General features: G+C 38.1%; 1 protein-coding gene across 7 annotated transcripts in view; it reads left to right on the forward strand.

The window, feature by feature from the left end:
• PTPN13 (protein tyrosine phosphatase non-receptor type 13) overlaps positions 1-20,090 on the forward strand; it is a 127,730-nt gene that overhangs the window by 63,493 nt on the left and 44,147 nt on the right. For 6 of the 7 annotated variants that reach the window (XM_075034182.1, XM_075034171.1, XM_075034191.1 and 3 more), the window contains 4 exons: positions 9,272-9,367; positions 11,188-11,287; positions 18,279-18,498; positions 20,009-20,083. In XM_075034182.1, coding sequence (XP_074890283.1) covers positions 9,272-9,367; positions 11,188-11,287; positions 18,279-18,498; positions 20,009-20,083 — 491 coding nt within the window. Of the gene's footprint in view, positions 1-9,271; positions 9,368-11,187; positions 11,288-14,562; positions 14,892-18,278; positions 18,499-20,008; positions 20,084-20,090 lie in introns of those variants that run through there. The other variant, XM_075034232.1, reaches the window with a different exon arrangement.

Genomic DNA, 20,090 nt, shown 5'->3' on the forward strand with positions numbered 1-20,090 from the left:
ATACAGTTGAAAAAAATCCATACAGTTGAAAACTCATGGCTGCCTGTCTGTTGTGTGACAGAAATAACTGTGTGAAAAAAACCCCACCACTTTTGCTTCCTTTTCCCGCACTGAGGTGTAAACACCTCCTTATTAAGGAGAGATGATAAAGCCTTTTATCAAGGTTGAATTTCTAAAAATGCCTGTTCATGCCCCTTGTGGCCATCTCAGGAGATGCTTATATTGCAGTTAGCATGGGAGGCCAATTCTTTCTCTCCTATGCATCTGAGCCTTGTGCTCCAGAAAGGAGTGTTATTGAAATGGCATAGGCAGGTTTAAAAAGGTACTGTGATTTCCATAGACATTGTACAGACAAGACAGCTGGAGTTTTTTTGTGCTATCAAATTAGCATCTTCCGATGAGGGTTACATTATAATGTGAAGAAATGAAAAAATATGGAAGTAGTACTGTGGGGATACCATTGTTTATCTCAATAGAAGTTCACCATCTGTCATAATCTACCAAGATGTCTGATGAGGTACAGAGAAGATTGGTTGGTTTTTGGTGTAAGAGTCTGAAATCAAAGGGACCATCTCAAGTATATGAGTCAACTCTGATCTTTGGAGATAGGCAGCTGACAGAGTTTAAAAGGAGGCCACTCCCTGCATTGGGAAAGCTCAATAGCCTTGTTGTTCAGGAGTGCAGGTTTGTGTTGCACAACAGCAAAAAGCTTGGCCAAACCCATTGATGAGCAAGAGTTTATCATTCTTATTCAAACAGATTGGGAGACAGCAGAAAACATATAACATGCCTGTGCCTTGCAAACTAAGGTAGTTCAGGTGTTTGAAACTACTCGATTCATAAACAGAATGGGTAAAAGTGCAGTCAAAGTAAACTGGGAACTGGGGCCTAATAGTCACAGGAGCTGAGTGACAAATCTGTATAGGGAAGATTGAGGCAACAGCTAATGACTCACTGCCCATCCTTATGAATTCACAGTCATTACTAGCTAGAAAAAAAATGAAGATACTTTCTCAACAGATAGCTGGGTTGCAATGTTCTCGTCTTCTGTTTTCTACTTTCAACAGAGAAAGGAGGCGTGTTTCACTCTTGGATTGAAATTAGGAATGTGTGCTCTGCTGTTTTTATTTTATCTCTCTCTCTTTTTTTTTTTTTTTTTTTTTTTATAAATCAGTTAAGTACTTAAAAGTTTTGGGCCAGAACCTAGTTGTGAATATGAATTTTTAATGAGAGCCAGTTTAAAGGAGTATTTTAGTAAGATGGATGGGGAATATTTTTTCACACAGGTGTTAACTGCTGTTGTCCTTTACAGGGCTTGAGGAGCCTGACTGAAAGTATTCTATTCCACCTTAATGAGCAGATTAACAAAAGCCTTTAATACATAAAGTCTGCTAGTCTATTAAGACTTTTTTCCCGTTTCCTTTTTTGTTCCATATGTTTTACTATTCCTTATCTCACATCTTGTTTACAGCAGACGAGTCCCTTGAGATCTTTCATAAAAATAGTGTACTGCTACTTTCATCTGTCAAAGAAATGGAAAATACAGTCTAAGTTTTTTGTGCATTACTATTGTATGTAATTTTTAAGCACTTAGTGGGTAGACAGATATTTCCAAATGTCAGGCATCGTCAAGTCTGTGTGGAATTGCTCTTCTGACATAAACTCAGCCTAGCTGAGAGATATGAGCAACTGTGTGGAAAGCTCTGGTAAAATGTCACCTATCTTGATAAAGGTAGTGGTGGCAGTTTCTTGGGCAGCATTTGATGCAAGGGTATCTTAACTGCCTACAGCTGGTACTCACATAGCAGATAGGTGGGCAACAACTAGAAATGGAGTGGAAAGAAATCTACAGAAAATGACAGCAACTACTACTCTTTCCCTACGTGGGACACAGCATGACCTCAAAGGAGCGGCATTGAAAGGAAAAATGGAGAAAGAGAATAAGGTATTTTGAAAGCTTGAGTAGTCAGGAATAAGGGTTCTGTTCAGCTTGAGAAGGAGGATTGGGCAAGAAGTCATGGGAACAGGGTTGGTGGTTTGGTTTAGTAGAGAGGACACAATCTGCCTTCTCTTTGGTAGGTTTAGGGATATTTCAATTTCGTTGAGTCCAGGTCTAAGTTATAGTTAAGTCTGTGTAAATTGTAGTAAGCCTCTGCTTTCCAGCAGTACATTGTTTTTTAGTTTTTGAATCGTGAAGTGGCATTGGACTCTCTGTGGGTTAAACTTGGCCAGATAAAACTTCCCTCCTCAAACTACAAAGGAACTTAAGTGACATGTGGCTTACTTCTTCTTTAACTTATTTTGGGTTAAGCTGGCAAACTTTATTGTTATTCATAAAACCTTAAGGAGCTGACTGTCTTGGAAAAAGAATATGTTCTCATGCACAGGCGCTGGTATGCCAAGCTTTTTCACTCAGAACACATTCTTATGATCCAAATTACAAACTCATGAAAAGTAGAGTTTATAGTGGAAAGAATGACAGAGCTTTAATTATAGCTGTGCTGCAATAGTGTAGTTTGTAGTGAGCTGCAGACCATCTAAACTGCACTATAATCTACAGTCGGAACATCTCAGATTTAGCCTCACAAGCCTTCCAAAGACAGTCATTGCAAGGGCCTTGCTCATGAACTTGCTGTTTTATATGTTATTCTGCTGTACAGTTTCAGGGTTGAGGTTGTTTATCTCTTGTGTACTAAAGATGATTGTTTATGGTTAGGTGCTTAGCCAGATGGGGGGAAGGGGAAGGGAAAGAGACTGCTATTTGACTTCAGGTGTAGCCAATTCTGAACACTAAGAACAGAGTCCAAAAATATGTGTTGATCTTGCCAAGAGATGGGAGAGTAAGTTCTGCATCTCTGCTGTTATTGTTCATTTGTGGTTTTGTTATGTAGGTTTTGTGAGTTTAGGCAGAATTGTTTAGAGTTGTGAAGTTGTTAGGTGTTAAACCAAGCAGTTTATCTGTACCAGGAGAGCAGATTTTCATTTTGTTGTTCTTTTGAAACTTGGAAATTGTTGCACCAACTGATAGTGTCCCATTTCAGAGAGGAAATAATAGTTTACCTTTTACATTTTGCAAGCCTGCATTGCAGCTCGAGTGTGAAAGTGTCATCTGTTCTCCCTTGCTCCCAGCTTTCTTTGCCTTCTCACCCACAAAACTGATTGTATCGTCTGAGAGTTATGAAGTGTAAACACACTTCAGTTTTTGTATCTCAGGCCTACTTTCAAATGGCACAATAGTAAGGCACAAGGCTGTGAGATGGTAGCCTTGTATGAATCTCTCCCTTTTATTTGCTTAGGCAGCTTTCCCCGCCTTGTTTTGAGCGTATGTGTAATTCTAAGTGAATTGATTTATGTGTTACTTGAGTGAATATGCATCCTTCTTTTTTATATGCAGGTTTTTTATGAGGATGTTGTAAATGAGATGCACAAGCGAGCAAGGCATAAAGATTGCCTATGTCCTGATGGAACACAGGAGCACAAAACCACTTAGGAGAGTAGTAATGTAGCTGGCTGTGGGTTAAATAGCAGACAGGGAGGAAAAAGAGGGGAGGATACCAAAAGAGCTGATCTTGCTGAAGCTTTGGAATGCTGAATCCAGGGGTGGGGGAATGGGGGTGGTTTGGGAATATTCTCAAGCCTTTGTTAAATGCTTTTGCAGTTGGGAACCCTGTGAATCCCAGAGCCTCAAGTTGTGTTTATCCCTCTCTCTTTTTACCTTTGATTTTTCCAGCTGAAAACCCAGATGATTAAGTTCTCTTTTTCTTTTTTTTTTTTTTTTTTTTTATCCACTTAGTGCTCTCTGCTTCATACAGTCAACAAGAAGAGGCGGTAATATTCTGTGTATTTCTAGAGATGGGTCTCTGCCTCCTAAGTCTTTGTCTTTATCTCACAAAACAACATTTTTGTTAGCTACCCTGAAGACTCATCTGGACCCCATTTATAAAACTTCCATATTACGACTGCACGTGTTTAGGTGGGGAGTTACAGTTAGGGATACTCTAAATGTCCAGATTTTAAAAGGTCTCTTCGTTTGAAACTGCATTTTTGAATAAGGGAAAACTTCTGCAGGTAATCAGGCAGCTGTTGATACGAAATTTATCCCAGCAAATTAAGCCCCAGATATTTGAATTTGGGAGCTTCTGTAGAAGTGAGCTAAATGGGAGATTGGATTTAGGGCAAAAGAGGAATAGCTGCTTTACAAACTTACCTCTGTAAATTCAATGAAGTGTGCGTGCCTTCTTTTTCTCTTGAATTGTATTTACTCAGTTCACATGTAGGCTAAGTAGAGGAAATGCAAGTCATCCACAGTGGTATATCTGTTTGCATGTGAAAGCAAATTAAGGCTCAGTTTACACATGTCTTATGATCATTGCGCTGCAGTATGATTTAAATTCAGTGGTGGCGAAATGGATTCTCATGTGGTTGGTATGTCCGGTAAGGATAAGGTTCAGTTAGAACAATGTTCAGAAATCATATTAATGAAGCTGAAGGGTAGGGTAATGGACTGATACTATTTTAGATGGAAAACTTTTGGTTGTTAATTTTACTAAGACTACAGAAATTGGCTTTTTAAGGAGAAAGAAAGAAATGTTTGTGGGATTTCTGTAAAGTACAAGTATTCTGGCATCAGCCACTATTATTTTGTTCTGAATTACAGTTTAACATAAGGTAGTAAAACAGCTCTTACAATTCCGTAATTGCACAGCAAAGTGGCATCTGCTTCATCTGTTTTATCAAGCTTTCAGCAGCTCCACAGTCTGGGATTATCAATTTTTAGTTAACACATTACATTCTCAGTTGGATAAACCATTTAAATTAAAACAAACAACTTTATGGGCCACGCTTTTATTCTGTGTCTGTGTCCATTTGCAGACTTTATCCTAGATGGCATGATCCAGATCCAGAAAAGAAGGGTGTCTTTCTAAGTACAAGATACTGAGTTCTTAACAGACCCTGGAGTTGTTGTTTTTAATCTTGCTGTTTTCCTTTCCAGCCTAGTAGCCCTAGAGATGTGTGTGTTCCGCGATTTTACAAGGCTCTGTTTCTTCCTGTCACTCAGATCCTGCTAGACCCTATGCAACAGATGTCTGTTAGACTCTAGGGAGCTGCCTGGATGGCTGGTGACTTGAGCTGCTTGCACAATACAGCTTTTTCATTTAGAATATGGGTGGTGGAAATCCTAAAAGTTAAAATGAGCTTGCTCCCCTGGGAGGCTGAGTGGATTTGTTTCCCTTGTGCACTTGTTGGATATGAATCCTTACCAGGGATTTATTCTGGATCTCTACATTCTTCCTGTTAAACCTATACTGCCTTGCCTAAGATAATTCAAGTTTTCTTAGATGAAAAGAGGAAAAGGAAGAGTAAATATGACTCTAACCTATCGGTTGAACTCTTGTGAAAGAAGCAAGTCCCAGCCTCTCCTAAAGGACAGTTAATGTGTTTTAAATGGCATTATAGTAACACTCTTACATAATAGAGCCACCCACCAATAAACCTTAAAGAGCAGACAGGAGCACCCTCCCTGTCATGAAACTGCCTGTTTAACTCTGCCATCTTCTCTGTCCTTTTCCTTCTCTGTACAGCCAGTAATAATTCTGTAATAATGTGTATTTGAAAACCTGCGTATCTAATGTGAGTCATGTGTTCAGGATAATGAAATTCCAGGCTAAATGTGGTTCTCTGATTTCTGTTGAAGTTGGCTGAGATGAGGCTTTCTGTAAATTACTTGACTGAACTTGCATGTCTTGCCTTGCGTAAATAGTGTGTTTTGTTATTTTATGCTGCATTAGGTGCCTGTAAGGTTGTGCTCTGCTGGCTTTAATAGGCAGTTTGGAAAAGCACCACTGCAGCACTAAGCAGCACAAACACAAATTCTTCAAGTTGTAATGCTTCATTCATCTCTGCATCATGGTGCTACAGTGTGTTAACTTACATTATTAGTACAAGTTTTATGTATTCATTTTAGTTATGGACTCTTAAAACATACTTAAACTCAGGTTTGTTTTTCTACTAAGGTATGAAATCACTTGAAGTGTTCTGGTAAGAGACTGTAATCTAAACACTGAAATGTTAAGAAGGGTAACTGGTAGAATAATTTTTGCTGCAAAGTGCTTGATACTTCTAGAAGTTATCAATTCTGAAGTCTCGCTTCAGTCACCAAAAATTAAAAAAAAAACAACCAACCAACCGAACAAAAAAAACCCCAAACCCTGAAACAAAACAACAGACCATGGCCAATCAAAAATCCCAGGGAAAATTGTAAATATGGGAGATAAGTTGTTTTATTATTGACTTTAGCTTTTATTGATGTCATCTTTCAGTTCCTTCCCAGCCAGACAGGCTAAAAGTTTGTCCTCATTTTTGAAACTATTGTATGAAAAGCTTAACTTTAACTTGATCCCAGAATTGGGACTTTTGTGACCTTTGGAAGCCAGTTCTTAATTAGAAGTTTGGCTTGGATATGTTCCAAGTGCCTTCTCTGAAGTTAAATCCTAATATGATATGTTAGATTTGAGAATTTGCTGGAGGAGAGGAGACAGCATAAATTATTTGCAAGCATTATAGATACAGTAGTCTCAATATTTACAATTTAATTGAATGCTTGCAGGTCTGTGGTACATATCCTTTCCTAAGTTTGGTTAAGAGGATGTGCAGTGTCAGGGGGATGTGTAGGGAGTGTACATAGTTATGTGTATATACCAGCAGAGAACTGGAAGGTGGTTGCCAAAGAGAAGATGCCCCAGCAGCAAACAGTTCCACATCTGTATATATTTTCCTTAAACTGAGCAAAGCGAAGAAAAATCTAGAGGATTTACCCTTAATTTCAGGCAGTAGCTTCTTAATTGCCTTTAAACTTTTGTCCCTAGGCTGAACAGGCTGATAGTCATTGATGCAGCCCCATGTGAAAAGGTTGTAAAATGCCTCCAAAAGATGAGAAGAATACGCTTGCTTGTGTTATTGGGATAAGTTGTATAGTCTTGCTTAGGGAGAAAGATGTGACAAGAAAGGAGGGTGGTCCCATCTCTGTCTCTACTTGTGAATGCTGGGAGAATAGGTTTAAACTTAGCTAGGCCTCATGTGGAGATCTGTGAAAACATTGAGATAAGCAGCGGTTGGGAATCTCATTTTATGTTTCTTGGCTAAGGAGCTTACCCCTTGGCCTACAGCAGGATGAGTCAAGAGAAGTCAAATGCCCTGCAGAGTCAGGTATCGCACCACCACATACAAACACTTGTTTCAACGGCAATTCTGTTTTACCACTTTACATTTATTTTTTGCAAAATGTCACATCTTGAAGAACCGGGATGAAGCCACAATTTGTGTGCAATTCAGGAAGCCCAGGCTGCTGACTAGGTGGAAAAAAAAAAAAAAAATCTGTTTAAAATCTCATGTTCTATTTCATTGTTCCCTTTCCATCCTCTTGCTTCAAAGTCAGTTTAGCAGACTTGAAAAACATACAGCTAATAAAACTACTGGGAAAGAAGAGATCTGTTTTCAGTTAAACATTTCTGGACTGTAGTTCCAGTATCATGTTTAGATTGATGCCTTGCTTAAACAGCTGGGAGCATTTTAAAAATACATCTCCAAAAGCTACCCACTGAATTTGTTTTTTATTTCCCTTGTTAGGCAAGTAAATTGCTAGATTGGTGGTAGATTTCTTTGTTGTAAAATCCAGAACACTGAAAGTAGCCATTGTGAAAGACTGAAGCAACGCCTCCTCCCTTTCCCCCCCAGTGAATTCTCTTCATCTTGCTGTAGGTTGGTTTGCAAATGTGCAAGCAGTATTACTCATTTCTGAGAGTAATGTGAAATGACCTTAGGATTAATTGGGGTTTATGCTACTAAGCCATGCAACTGGGATGGGCTGGCGGTAGCAGTTGGTTTCATGGGTTGATTGGTGACTCTGCTTACTTTTCCTGGTTTTCTTAAAAAATTTTGTATTTGCTGGGGCAGTGGGGAACAGCACAACCCAAGTGAGCTGGTAGAAATGGGGGAAATGCTGGGTATTAAGAACGAAGGTTTTGGAAACAGTCCAAAATTAACATGAACTAGTCTTTAGTCTTGGTCTACTGCATTATTTTACAACTTTTCATGCCTTTTTCCTATTTTGGAGTTTTCCCTGCTTCTGTAGGAAGTCTGGATGAGTAGTGCTGTTCACTGCATGTCTAACTTGTCCTCTGACCTAACACAGGTTATGCCACAGGTTTATTGTTCTCACAGGATTTTTCACCAGGCATTTTGTTTTCTGGATGTGGGAGGTTGGAACCCCTGAATTCCTTTTTGCAGTGCCTAGATGCATCTGCTCATGTATTCCCCATTTTGTATTCTTACATTTTATATTCCTTGCTGTAGTGATTTGCACTTGTCTTACACAGCAGTTACATGTGTTTCTCTCTATCATCACTTTTGTTTTCAAAAACATTAACTGTAGTTGGACCAGAGCCAGCCTTTTGTAAATAAAGACACCTGAAGTTTGCTCTCATTTAGTGAAGCATTGGTAATCCTGAAACGTGGGGACTTTCTTGTTTTGTTTTCTGCCTCTATGCACACTATGTGTTTGTTCCTTGGCTTGTGCATAGGAAAGTTTGGGGAGATTGTTGCAAATGTCAAGTATGTAACCCTTGTGTGGAGTCCTTCGCTCCAGTGTGTTATTTAAAGAATCCACTGAGAGTAGGAACTGAGACAGCTCTATTGATTTCTCATCACATGCGTTTAGTTGTTCTGGTTAATTAAATATCCTATAGGAGCTTATTAATTGATTGTTAATCATATTTTGTGGATGTCAAAGATGAGCTGAATGAATTACAATTTCAGAGTTACTGCTTTGTCTCTGTGGTTGTTTTTTCTTTTTTATCATAAAGGAACCAGGGACTGAGTCCTGGTGGTTGCTTTCTACACACAAGAGGTGCACACCAAATGTTTTCATCAGTTTTGTTTGCAGGAGGGGTTGGTTTTTGCCTTGGGTTTTGCTGGGTTTTTTAAATACTGGTTTTAACTTGGAAGTGCTGATGAGAGAGAAGTTCAGAGGAAGAGGCTTTGTTAGGATAGCCAAGAGAGCCCAGGCAGACTACAGAACCCTCAGGCTGTGGGGACAGAATGGGACTGCACAGCATCCACTGAGTGTTTGCTTTCAGACTTCAGAGCCACAGATGGACATTTAAAAACATTTTGAAGAGATTTCAAAAAATTTCAACTGTTTAATTTGTGTTTGATTTTTTTTACTAGAACTGTTGCTCTCTTACTCTTCTGATACCCTGATTTAAACTTTCAGAGCCTTTGAGAAGGTACAAATCTTATCACAGTGACGTTTATAGTACTTCGAGTGAAAGTCCATCTGTTATTTCTTCGGAACCAGACTTCAGGCAAGGTAAGACCTGTGTTTAAAAAAAAAAAAAAAGACACAACAACAAAAATTACAGAAAAAAGTTCAAGATGAAAAATAGACCCCAAGACTATGAAGTTACACTTTAGTAGAAGGCTTGATAAATACCACTAATACAAAGTTGTAAGATGATCTCATGTAACTACAACTTTGTATACAGTTCAGCATAATAGGCAGTCTGTTGAGAAATGAATTTGATATTTAGCACTCTGGAAGAGAATTTGGTAGGAAAAGCTGGAAATGGTTAACTTTTTACTGGAGTGCTTGTTTTACATGACATGCTGTCTTCAGAGGCACAAAAATGATTGTGTTGTTAGCGTATGGTAGAAGTAAATTGTGAAAGCTTTATAGGGGATGTGCATGATTTAATTATTTTTATATCAGTGGGGTTTACTGTGAGGCTTAAATGCTTGATAATTTATAGATTTCAGTGTATTGCAAAAGTGCTACATAGCACAGGCTTTTTGTATGATAAATTTAAGTAAGCTCTATGAAATCTGTGGCTTGGAAAAGCAGGAGATGGCATGAAGGGCTGTTCACTTATATATGGCAGGAAGGGTTTTGTTTACACAGTGGAAGCATAGCTTGGAAGGAAATGCTTGGAGCATTTTTTAAAAGAAGAGCTAGAATAGTGAAAAGAAGTCAAGATGAGAGCACAGTTGACAAAACAGTCAGCTTCACAGAATCATTATAAGTGATGGAGACAAACTATTTGATGAAAATGAGGAAAGAAAGCAATAGTTAGGAGGCTAGATTATAGCTGCACCATATGTATTCTGTACACACAGAATTCCAACCCAGCCTCCCTGTACTCGCTACTCTCTCAACCTTCCTTGTCTTTGTCTATCCTCCTACTTACTGAGCCAGAAGCCTAAGGAGCAGTAACAAGTAGCAAGGCTCCTGTAACGCATTTCCCTTCGTTTTCTTGCCATTTAGAACAGGCTGTTTGTGTGTTCCAGGCCAAAGTCAACAACTCTTAAGTTTGTACAGGCAAGAGAGAACTGTTTTCTGGCTACTAGTAGTAGTATTGCTGGACTCGGTGAAATGACTGTCAAAAAGAACTATTTCTAAATCAATGTGGCTGTAATGTGTTCTGCAAGAGCTCTCCTGCTAGCTCTGGTTACTGAGGTTACAGTAAGAGAAGAAAGTGAAGTAGTTTGCAAAATCAAGCTCTAAGTGTAGTATCTCTGGTGCTGCTACAGGAAGATATACCAGCAAAGGAAATAACTATTACAAACAGAATAGCAGGTTAGTGTATTGCCAAAAGAAAAAAAAATTTTTTTTTTGATAAATTGTAAGGAGGAGTCACATTCCAGGGACAAAAATTAAACACAGGAGCTCAGCAATACATATACTGGTTTCTTAACTCCCTTCTTGTGAACTGGATGCGTAATTACTTACTTAGCTGCTCTATTTCTCTTCTGGGGTGGTTTTGTGTGATGTCTCTGCTATGTATGTGTCTCAACTCATGGCTGACAAAGAAATGTGTCACCTTGGAAAGGTGTCTATGCAGTTGTATGTGGGGGGGGTTACTGTGGTTTCTTTAATGCCTTCCTTAGTATTCTTCAAAGGACTTGTGTAGTGCAGCTATCTTTGTTGGGGGAAACTAGAAGATCACTTTGAAAACTGAAGAATCAACTTCATAATGCTAGTTTGTCTAATACTGTAATGCGGTTGTGCAGAACACATGAACCTGATTCCTTCTAAGTAATCTCATATGACTGATAAGTCCTTGATTTTTAGACAGGATTACTCTCTGTGCTTTGTTGCCCAGTCAGGTATTAATTTGTCCTTTGGTTTGCTAGTGAGAAGAAATGAAGGTTTCAAGAGAGATGATGCCAGTGGTGCTTTGCCAGGTGCTGATGATATCTCCACATCAAGTCAAGCTAATTCTCAGAGGGCAAGGTAAACCCTGTGAAAACAATATGTCTTGGACTGCTTTGTCTTTATCAAAGAAAGTATTCTAAATCTGCAAGCGAATTTTTCAGTCCCATCCCAGCTTCTGTTTGAGGTTAAAAAGTGGCATGTTGTACTTGAAAGAAAATAGCATTTCGGAATTACATATTGCAGTCTGAAGTAAAAGGCTTGTGATGCACTGTGGTATAGAGGTAAGTATTCTGGTTAGGAGTCCAAATTCAGTTCCCATGTTTAAAGGAGACTGGGTTGTACTCTGTGAAGTTGCTATATCTCTCAGAAGGTCAGGGCCTATGTTCTGCTTGGAAATATTTAATAATATTTATTTTGATTATACTTTTCTAAAATAAAGTTTTGGGAAGTATTGATATTAGTACAGATTAATTTGCTTTTTTCCTTTTAATAAGGAAATGATAGCATGCATATTTCTTTGAAATAAGCCATAAGCCATACATTTGGTTGGTTATTCTGGCAAACTTTTAGTTTATGTTGTTGTGTTTAGATTAATTTTTTTTTTTAATACCTCCGCACTGATTAGGCAGGCCAATTCAGTAACAATTTATGCTTTTTGAAATGTCTTTTGTTGTGCTGTGTATTTGAATATTACATCTGTTTGGGGTTTATTTTTTTTCAAGTACTTTTCATCAATATTGCTTTAAAAAGTAGGTTCTGCTTTGTACATCACCTTAATACAGCATCTTTGTACAGCAGAAGTGTATCTTGCCATACCTGTTAGGTTTTGAGAGTGGTTCCATTCTAAATGAGAATTTTTATTGACATTTACCTTTTGGATAGAAAATTTTCTTCTTCTCGTCTTTCACCTTGGAATATTATATCAAAATGTTTCAAATAATTTTTGTAGTAAAGGAAGAAGACACATGTGTGTTTTCCCCCTCCTCCCTCACCACATTACAAAACAAAGCCTTCTCTCAGCAGCTTTTTGCTTTGTTTGGGGTAGATCAGGAGAAAGATTGCTGCTGTGGTCAATATTTTAGGATATTTATATGTTTTAGTCATAACTTGGATGGGACTCCTGCTCTATCCTATTAAAAAAAAAACTTAGAGGTGTCTGAAGATTGGAACTGTTTCAGGTGATGTGGCAAGGCTGTCTGTCAAATGTGTCCTCCATGTTCATTTAACATATACGGTGATGTGCAGTGAGTAGGGCTTAGATCTATGCTTTGAACATGAAGATGAAAATAAATGAACATCTGCTTCTTGCACTATATTGTGTGCCTTAAATAGATCTGAGTAAGGCAGGGTCTCAGATGAGCTGTATCTGAGTGCAGGTGAACAAGAGAACAGTTACTTGGAAATCTTACAGCTTTCGGTGATCTGCTGAGCAGCTGCATTGGTTTTCTTACTACTTGCACTTTGCCTGCAAAATGTGAAGTCATTTAGAAATTTATATATGGGCATTTCTTGCAGGGGAGAAGTATTTAGACATTGCTTAGCTGGGTCAACACTGCTTTGTTGGCAGGAATATGGTATCTGTTCATGTAACAGCATACATGTTTAAACTGCAGTGTCCAAGCAGTCTTAGAAATCCAGCCTGTCTTGAAGTAAGAGGGTTTTGGCTAGTATGTGAGCTTTTAGGGCAAATTTTCAAGGACTCAGGTTACAGGTTTATGTTCCATGTAACCCTGTTAAAGAGCTGTAGATTTCTGCTTTGCATTTTATGTTGTCTTAGCACCACACTAAAATGGCGAAGTAGACTATTACTACTATGTGTACAGAATGAGTGTAGAGCTTTCTTAACTTATTTGCCATTGTTTTTTTTCTTTTGGCGAATATTGCTAAGTCAACCTTCATTCTTTGACTTGAACCCAGGAAAGTTGCCAATTCAACACTAGCAATGCTTCAGAATAAAACAGCAGTAATTTGTGGATGCTGATAGAGAACTTCGATTTACAAAATGTTTCAGAAATAGAAAGTAGTATGTGGTATGTAAATGAGTCACATTTTTGTAAATTAATCAGGCCTATTATGCAAGTGAAAATGCCGTGGTAAAACAGTACATACTTTTCTCATGGTTCGTTTTACATTATTTTACTTCATATTGCTGTTAAGACTGGTACCTTTAATGGACATAATTTTAAATGTGTGAAATCTGGAAAATATTGTTTTGTAAGTGTAGCATAGACTTACCTGTTGTGCTTAGAAATAGAATTAATTTTACATGTATGTAACTATGCTGTCTTACTTCAAGGCTTAGTATTTTTTTTAATCTCCTGTTTCTGCTTGTCCTCCTCTCTGTGCCTTTGCTAAAAGATACTGCTCTGCACTTGTCCAAATGTACCAAAATGTCATGGTAGGGTACCACACATAGTTCTTTTCTGATTTTCGTAATTGTTCCCCCATTTTCATAAAATGAAAAAGCTTTCCTTTTTTTTTAAAACTAGGTACCAGACTAGTAAGTATATCCAAGATGGAAAAACAAGGCTGAATTCCTGAAATCTAGCTTCACTAGCTGTTTTGGTAGACTTTTTGAGAAACAGGAAAGCAGCCACAAACAGAATTTGGTCCTAAAATAGTACTTAGATAATATCTCTGTTAATTATGTGAGCTGGATAGAAAACTGCTTGTGCTCTCTCTCCCCAACAGCTGTTAAAACTTTCCAGTGCTAACAAGTGTAAAAAGGAATACCATCAAAGGTGGTAGCTAGTTAAGCAGGGAGATTTCTAAGAAAGTAACTTACAATTTTTATCCAGAACATTGCATGTTGCTGCTTTAAAATGTCCTGTGATGCAGAAAACCATGACTTTTATAACTTCAGAAACATAAGCTCTCCAAGTAAAACTCTTGATAACAAGTAGTTCCAAGGAGCAGATTCTCGGAGTTTACATTTTATGGCTGGTCATTTGATTTCAGGGTTTGGGGATGTATATGCAACTTAATCCATTACTTGAATTCCTTCAGCGCTTGAGAGCATGTTTCAGTGTTTTTCTCTGCATTCAGAGATACCATCTGTACTTCAATACATATTTAATTTACTGCTCCTGTGGCATGTCCTTAGAGGCAGTCTGCTTAATTATCCACAGAATTATCCTTGTAAAACTGAGTTGTAAATCAAATAGGGGAATTTGGATTTGAGGGAGTCTGCCGCCAATATTAAAAAACCCAGTGAAGCTAATCAGCGTTATCAGCCAGTGCAACTTGTGCTGTTTGGGTGGGCTGGCCTGCTCTTAAACTCGCAGAAGCCATAGATTTTTCAGTAGTGCACTCAAACCCTTCTTGTGATCTGTGACTGTTATCCTATAAACTTCTTGGAATGCTTTCGTCATGGCAGTGTATACTTGTGTGTGTGTTTCCTCTTTGCTTCTTATATTCCTTATTTTTGTCCCCCCTCCCCTTATTTTTTTCTTCCTTTACTACTTCTTCCTTTTTCTCTCTAGGAGCAGCAGCTGACATGGATCTCTTCCTTCTGTTGCCTTTTCCTTCCACTAGATTGCATTTTCATATCCTTCCTACCTTACCAAAAGGCCCTATTTCTCAATCTATTCCTGACCTTTCCATTGCACTAATCATTAGTGAATGCCTACCTGCTTCCCTTCTTCCAACTTCCTTCTCTGATCCAATACCTGCTAATTTCTTGGTAAGTACATTAGGTGAGGAGTTAATTTGCTTCCCTTTTTTATAGGAGTCAGCCTTCCAGGTGACTGCTCACCCACCATCTTCAGGTTAATAAGTAACTGAGATTCTGTTTTGCAGACATTTATGAAAATACAGAGTAGCAGCCAAGTACTTGTCTGATGAAGTACCATAGGAAACACAATTTTATGATTTTTTTTTTTTTTTTTTTTTTTTTTTTTTGAGTAATAATACTTGCATATTCTGAACTTCATGGAAGAGCTCTACCTGTATCTGTCAACAGTATCTCCTCTTCTGTAGAATGAGAGATGCATTGCTTGTCTTGGAGCCTAAAGAGTGAATCATGCTGATACCCTCCATAGAAAATTGACAGTCTGACCAAGACAGAGTTAGTTTTACTTACCCAGGCTGCTGAAGTGTGCTGATTTCTGGTTAGTGATAGTACTTATATACTAAGTTAAGAAAATGTTTAAACCCTTAGGTTTTTGAGCTTCCTCCCTGGATACCTCACACCCACCCCAATTTTCAGAGAAACTAATACATATCAATGAAGATGATAAACCAACATAATCATAATACTTTACACAGTAACTTAAGTTTGCTTCTGTTGCACAGAGCTGTATGTTATTGTTGTGGTTTAACCCCAGCCAGCAATTAAGCACCATGCAGCTGCTTGTTCACTTCCCCCCCACCCAGTGGGATAGGGGAGAGAATCGGAGAAAAAAAGTAAAACTCGTGGGTTGAGATAAGAACAGTTTAATAGGACAGAAAGGAAGACAATAATAATTATAATAATAAAAATAATAAAATGACAATAATAATAATAAAAGAATTTGAATATACAGAACAAGTGATGCACAATGCAATTGCTCACCAATTGCCAACCGATGCCCAGTTAGTTCCCAAGCAGTGATTCACGCCCCCAGGCCAACTCCACCCAGTTTATATACTGGGCATGACATCACATGGTATGGAATATCCCTTTGGCCAGTTTGGGTCAGCTGCCCTGGCTGTGTCCCTTCCCAACTTCTTGTGCCCCTCCAGCCTTCTTGCTGGGTGGGCATGAGAAGCTGAAAAATCCTTGACTTAATATAAACAGTACTTAGCAACAACTGAAAACATCAGTGTGTTATCAACATTATTCTCATACTAAATCCCAAACATAACACTGTACCAGCTTCTAAAGAGAAAATTAACTCTATCCCAGCCAAAACCAGGACAGTTATTAAAAAGGCAAAATTTTTTTCTGCAGTAGGGGTTTTCACATTAGCAAGTGTTTTCGGATACAGCCAGTTGCAACATGTCTATCTTTTTCGTATCATGTGATAATTCATAGATATTTATGTTCAGAAAGTGTTTGGTTTTGTTTTATTTCAGAGCCCATCCTTAGACCTTGATCTGAAGGGCACTCGTGGGTGTATTTAACTTAGTTCATTGTGAATATTCCCACATATGTTGATCTTAATAAGCTTCCTCTTGGTGAAAAGCTAAGCATGTGTACAAGTCTTTGCAGGTCTGAGGCCTTTTCTCATTACTTTGTCCTTTTAGGTGCACATTATTAAGTCTGTTGCAGAAAGGAACAGAGGAGGGAGAAGGGAAGTGATGCTATGAAAGCCCTGCACAATGGAAAGGATAATGGGCTTACATTAATACCTTTTTCTGTAACTACTCTGTATCTTCCCTGAAATTCCATTCGAGGAACTTCAGCATTGTTTTGCTCAGTTTGTGGCACATTAGTGGCCTTTTATTGTTTGGACTCTCATGATAACATAACTCTTCTTATTTTAATGCTGGTTTTATATATTAACCAATGAAACTTTATTATTAAAAAAAATCAGAGAATGTGGTGCACTGTTCACACTATTGGCATTCATTAGAAACTTTGCTGTAAAAGAACGAAAAAAAATTTTTGAAATCATGTCCACCAATTAGCATAGACAACTGTACTGTCTGGACAGGTGCAGTTTCTCTTAATTTATTAACTGATTTGTCATTCACCAAATATATCTTTAGGTTCTTTTGAAAAGTAGGTATATAAATTCAATGTCTTTAAAAGACTGTAGATTACCTTTTACTACAAAGGGCTGTACATCAGTGTTAGTGCAGGACTTACTCTACATTTATCTGTATTGCTAAACTTCGGTGCAATGATAGGCAGGCTTCAAAACACTTTTCATGTTTTTCATTACCCTAGCATACTATCTAACACTTAGCGTAGAATTGCTAAAAGTGTTTTTTTGGTGGATGAAAGTCTTGTTAGTTTCCCCTGTCCATTTGTGTTTAAAAATTACCTCTGTATAGTTACCTTAACAGAGGGACAACATTGTTTTTTCTTGTTTTGGGATTTCTAAAGAAGCCTTGATTGGTTTATATTTAGTTTGGGATTTAAAGGTGGTTTTCTATAAGCATGGGACAGAGGGAGGGGAGTGGAAGTCGTTTTTGTTTTTCTTGGATTTCTCCTTTCTTAGTTACCTGATTTTCAAATAAAAAATGGCTTTTGTTCACCCAAAATGGGACATGGCTTTTTTTCCTTCCATGGAGAATAAAATTGGTAGGACATTTGGGATCCATACCTGCTGAGAAAAGAACTGGAGGACAGGTTGCTGTGTTTTTCAGAAACACTGATGGGGCTTTTTGTTTATTTTTCTCTTTTTTTCCCTTCAGGTTATTAATTTAGACTTTACTTTATTTTTTTGTGGTGGCTGTGTATCAACTAAGCCATTCTTAGGAATTTAAAAGAAAAGGATTTTTTTTTTTCAGTAAAATAAGATGATGAAAACATTAGAGTATGATATTTAGAGTAATTTAGTATATAAGATGTTGATACATATAAAATATTTATACAAATACTTCAAGCTATACTACTGCTCAGGAAAAATCAGGGAGTAAACAACAGTCCTGTGCAAAGAGTTAATGAAGAATTGCTATGGAGAAAGTAATTGGAACAATATTTACTTATATAAAGGTATACTAGTATTTTTTTTTCTTTAATGACATTTTTGAGCCTGCCTTTTTCACAATCCCTGCTTGAACAGAGAAATTAAGATATTTTCAAAGCATTAATATTTTTCTTCTTCCTGTGTGTTCACTGTTTTTTTTACTGATTCACCAGGTTTGTAGTGTCAAGTATTTTTTAGACTGCAGCTGAGCCTTTATTTTCATATGAATAAATGACAGGCAGCTGTGGAAACTTGGCATGTTTGCTTATTTTCTATATGTATGGATTGTTGTAGAGTGCTAATCTCCTGGCTGCTGAATAAATGTTGTGTTTAATGTAATACTTGATAACTAGTTTTTGTGTTCTGGGTTTCCACTTAGGTAAGTGCTTAAAGCAGCAGAACATCTTAGGCATACCTACTAATGTCTTTCATCCTCTCTGAATATGCCATAGGCAACATGAAGCAGCATTTGAAGGCAGTCTAGTAAGTCAAGAAGTGATGCTAAAGCGTCAGGAAGAAGAAATGATGCAACTGCAAGCTAGAATGGCTCTCAGGCAGTCCCGACCTAACCTCTACCCAGGAGATGCAATTAGGTCCTCAATGCTTGACATCACCAGAGATCCGCTGAGAGAAATAGCCCTGGAAACAGCCATGACACAAAGAAAACTGAGGGTAATGCCCTGATCTCAGGTGAACTCTTAGTTTCATTGAAACAGAGCAGTGTCTTGACTGAAACTCTTAACATGTGGGATTCATAAACTCGGTCCTGTAATAAACAGTCATCAATAGATTAAATACTAGGTGTTTGGTGTTGCCCTGATAGGAAAGACCTACTCTCACAGGGTAAACTTCTGAGGTTTTATGGCATTAGTGGCTACACAGCCTAAAGCAGTATCAAGAGATGCTAAAACAGACAACAAGCCTTGACTAAAGATTGCATTGATTAAACAATATAGCACCCTAACAAAGGTAAGATATAGTTTTCTCCTGTATTATGTGGTGTTTTCAACCACTTCAATTTATTTCTTTTAGTCACATCCACATTCTCTTAGAATGTGGATGTGTCCTACCATCATCAAAGGTTATTAAATGAATAAGTTGGGAAGGTAAAGAACAGCAGAGAGGATTCATTTGACCCTTGGAAATGGGCCCTGAATCACTGTGCAAACTCCCCTTTCCTTTCCCTGCTGTCTTGGTGTGCAGATGAAATATAATATTACAGAGAAAGAGGGAGACAGTGGTACAGGTAAATAGAGTGCTGATGTTTAGAAGAGATGATGGCTTGATGCCCTCTGCTGCTGCTCTCAGTGAATTGGATTTTATTTTTATTTTTTTTTAAAGATGGGAAAACTTAAAACAAGATTCAGGTGAATTTGCTGTCCTAATCCAGGGTAATAGCTCCTGTATCTGTCTCCAGTCCATAGCACTCTGACCAGTTAGTTCATGTAGGCTTTAACTAACCGGGCTGGTTGTCCCCCGGCCCTTAAGAGGTTTACATGCAGATGTTTTACATATAGTACACAGTAGGTAGTAGGCAGTAGCCAATGAAGGTTTTACCTCAAAAGGTGAATCTTGGGCCCCTTTTTTAATGTGGTATTGAAGTGGGTATTGTGCAGAGGACTTCCGTTAACAGTTTAGACGGGTAACCTCCTATAATTTACAGGGTGAATTAGTACAACATTTGTTTGTCTACAGGCAGACAGAAACTGGCCAGGATCTCTACTTGAACCCTAGAATTAGGCTGAAACATTTCAGTCTTCAGGAGATGAGGCTTGTGTGTCACAGGCAGAGATTTGTCAAGGCGGAATTGCCACCAATGGAGAAAACCTTAGTAATGTCAGATAGTTCCTTACTGAGATAAGCCCACATGGTCCCAATATGCAACCCACACTTTGTATTTTAAAGGAAGACAAATAATATTACAGCGATGGCTTTTTGCCCAGTAAAGGAAGGAAAATATGCAGAGTAATAATGTTACCAACACTGTAGCTTGCTAGTGGTATCTGGCACGCGTGCTGGTAAAATCAGGTTTTTTAGACTTACCAGCTCATGGGACGGGTTCAGTACAACTTTCTAGTTTTGGCCTCTGGTTCTGCTTTGGCATTTGCAGGGCAGGAGTTAACTGTGCCTCAGTCTGTTATTCCAGGAACACAGTTTTCATTCATACATTCATGATTTGCAGAATTTCTTTGGCCCTGAGTTTGTGAAAATGACGATTGAGCCATTCATCTCCTTGGATCTACCAAAGTCTATCTTGGTAAGAA

The sequence above is a fragment of the Buteo buteo genome, chromosome 1 (assembly GCF_964188355.1).
Source record: "Buteo buteo chromosome 1, bButBut1.hap1.1, whole genome shotgun sequence".
Lineage (NCBI taxonomy): Eukaryota > Metazoa > Chordata > Aves > Accipitriformes > Accipitridae > Buteo > Buteo buteo.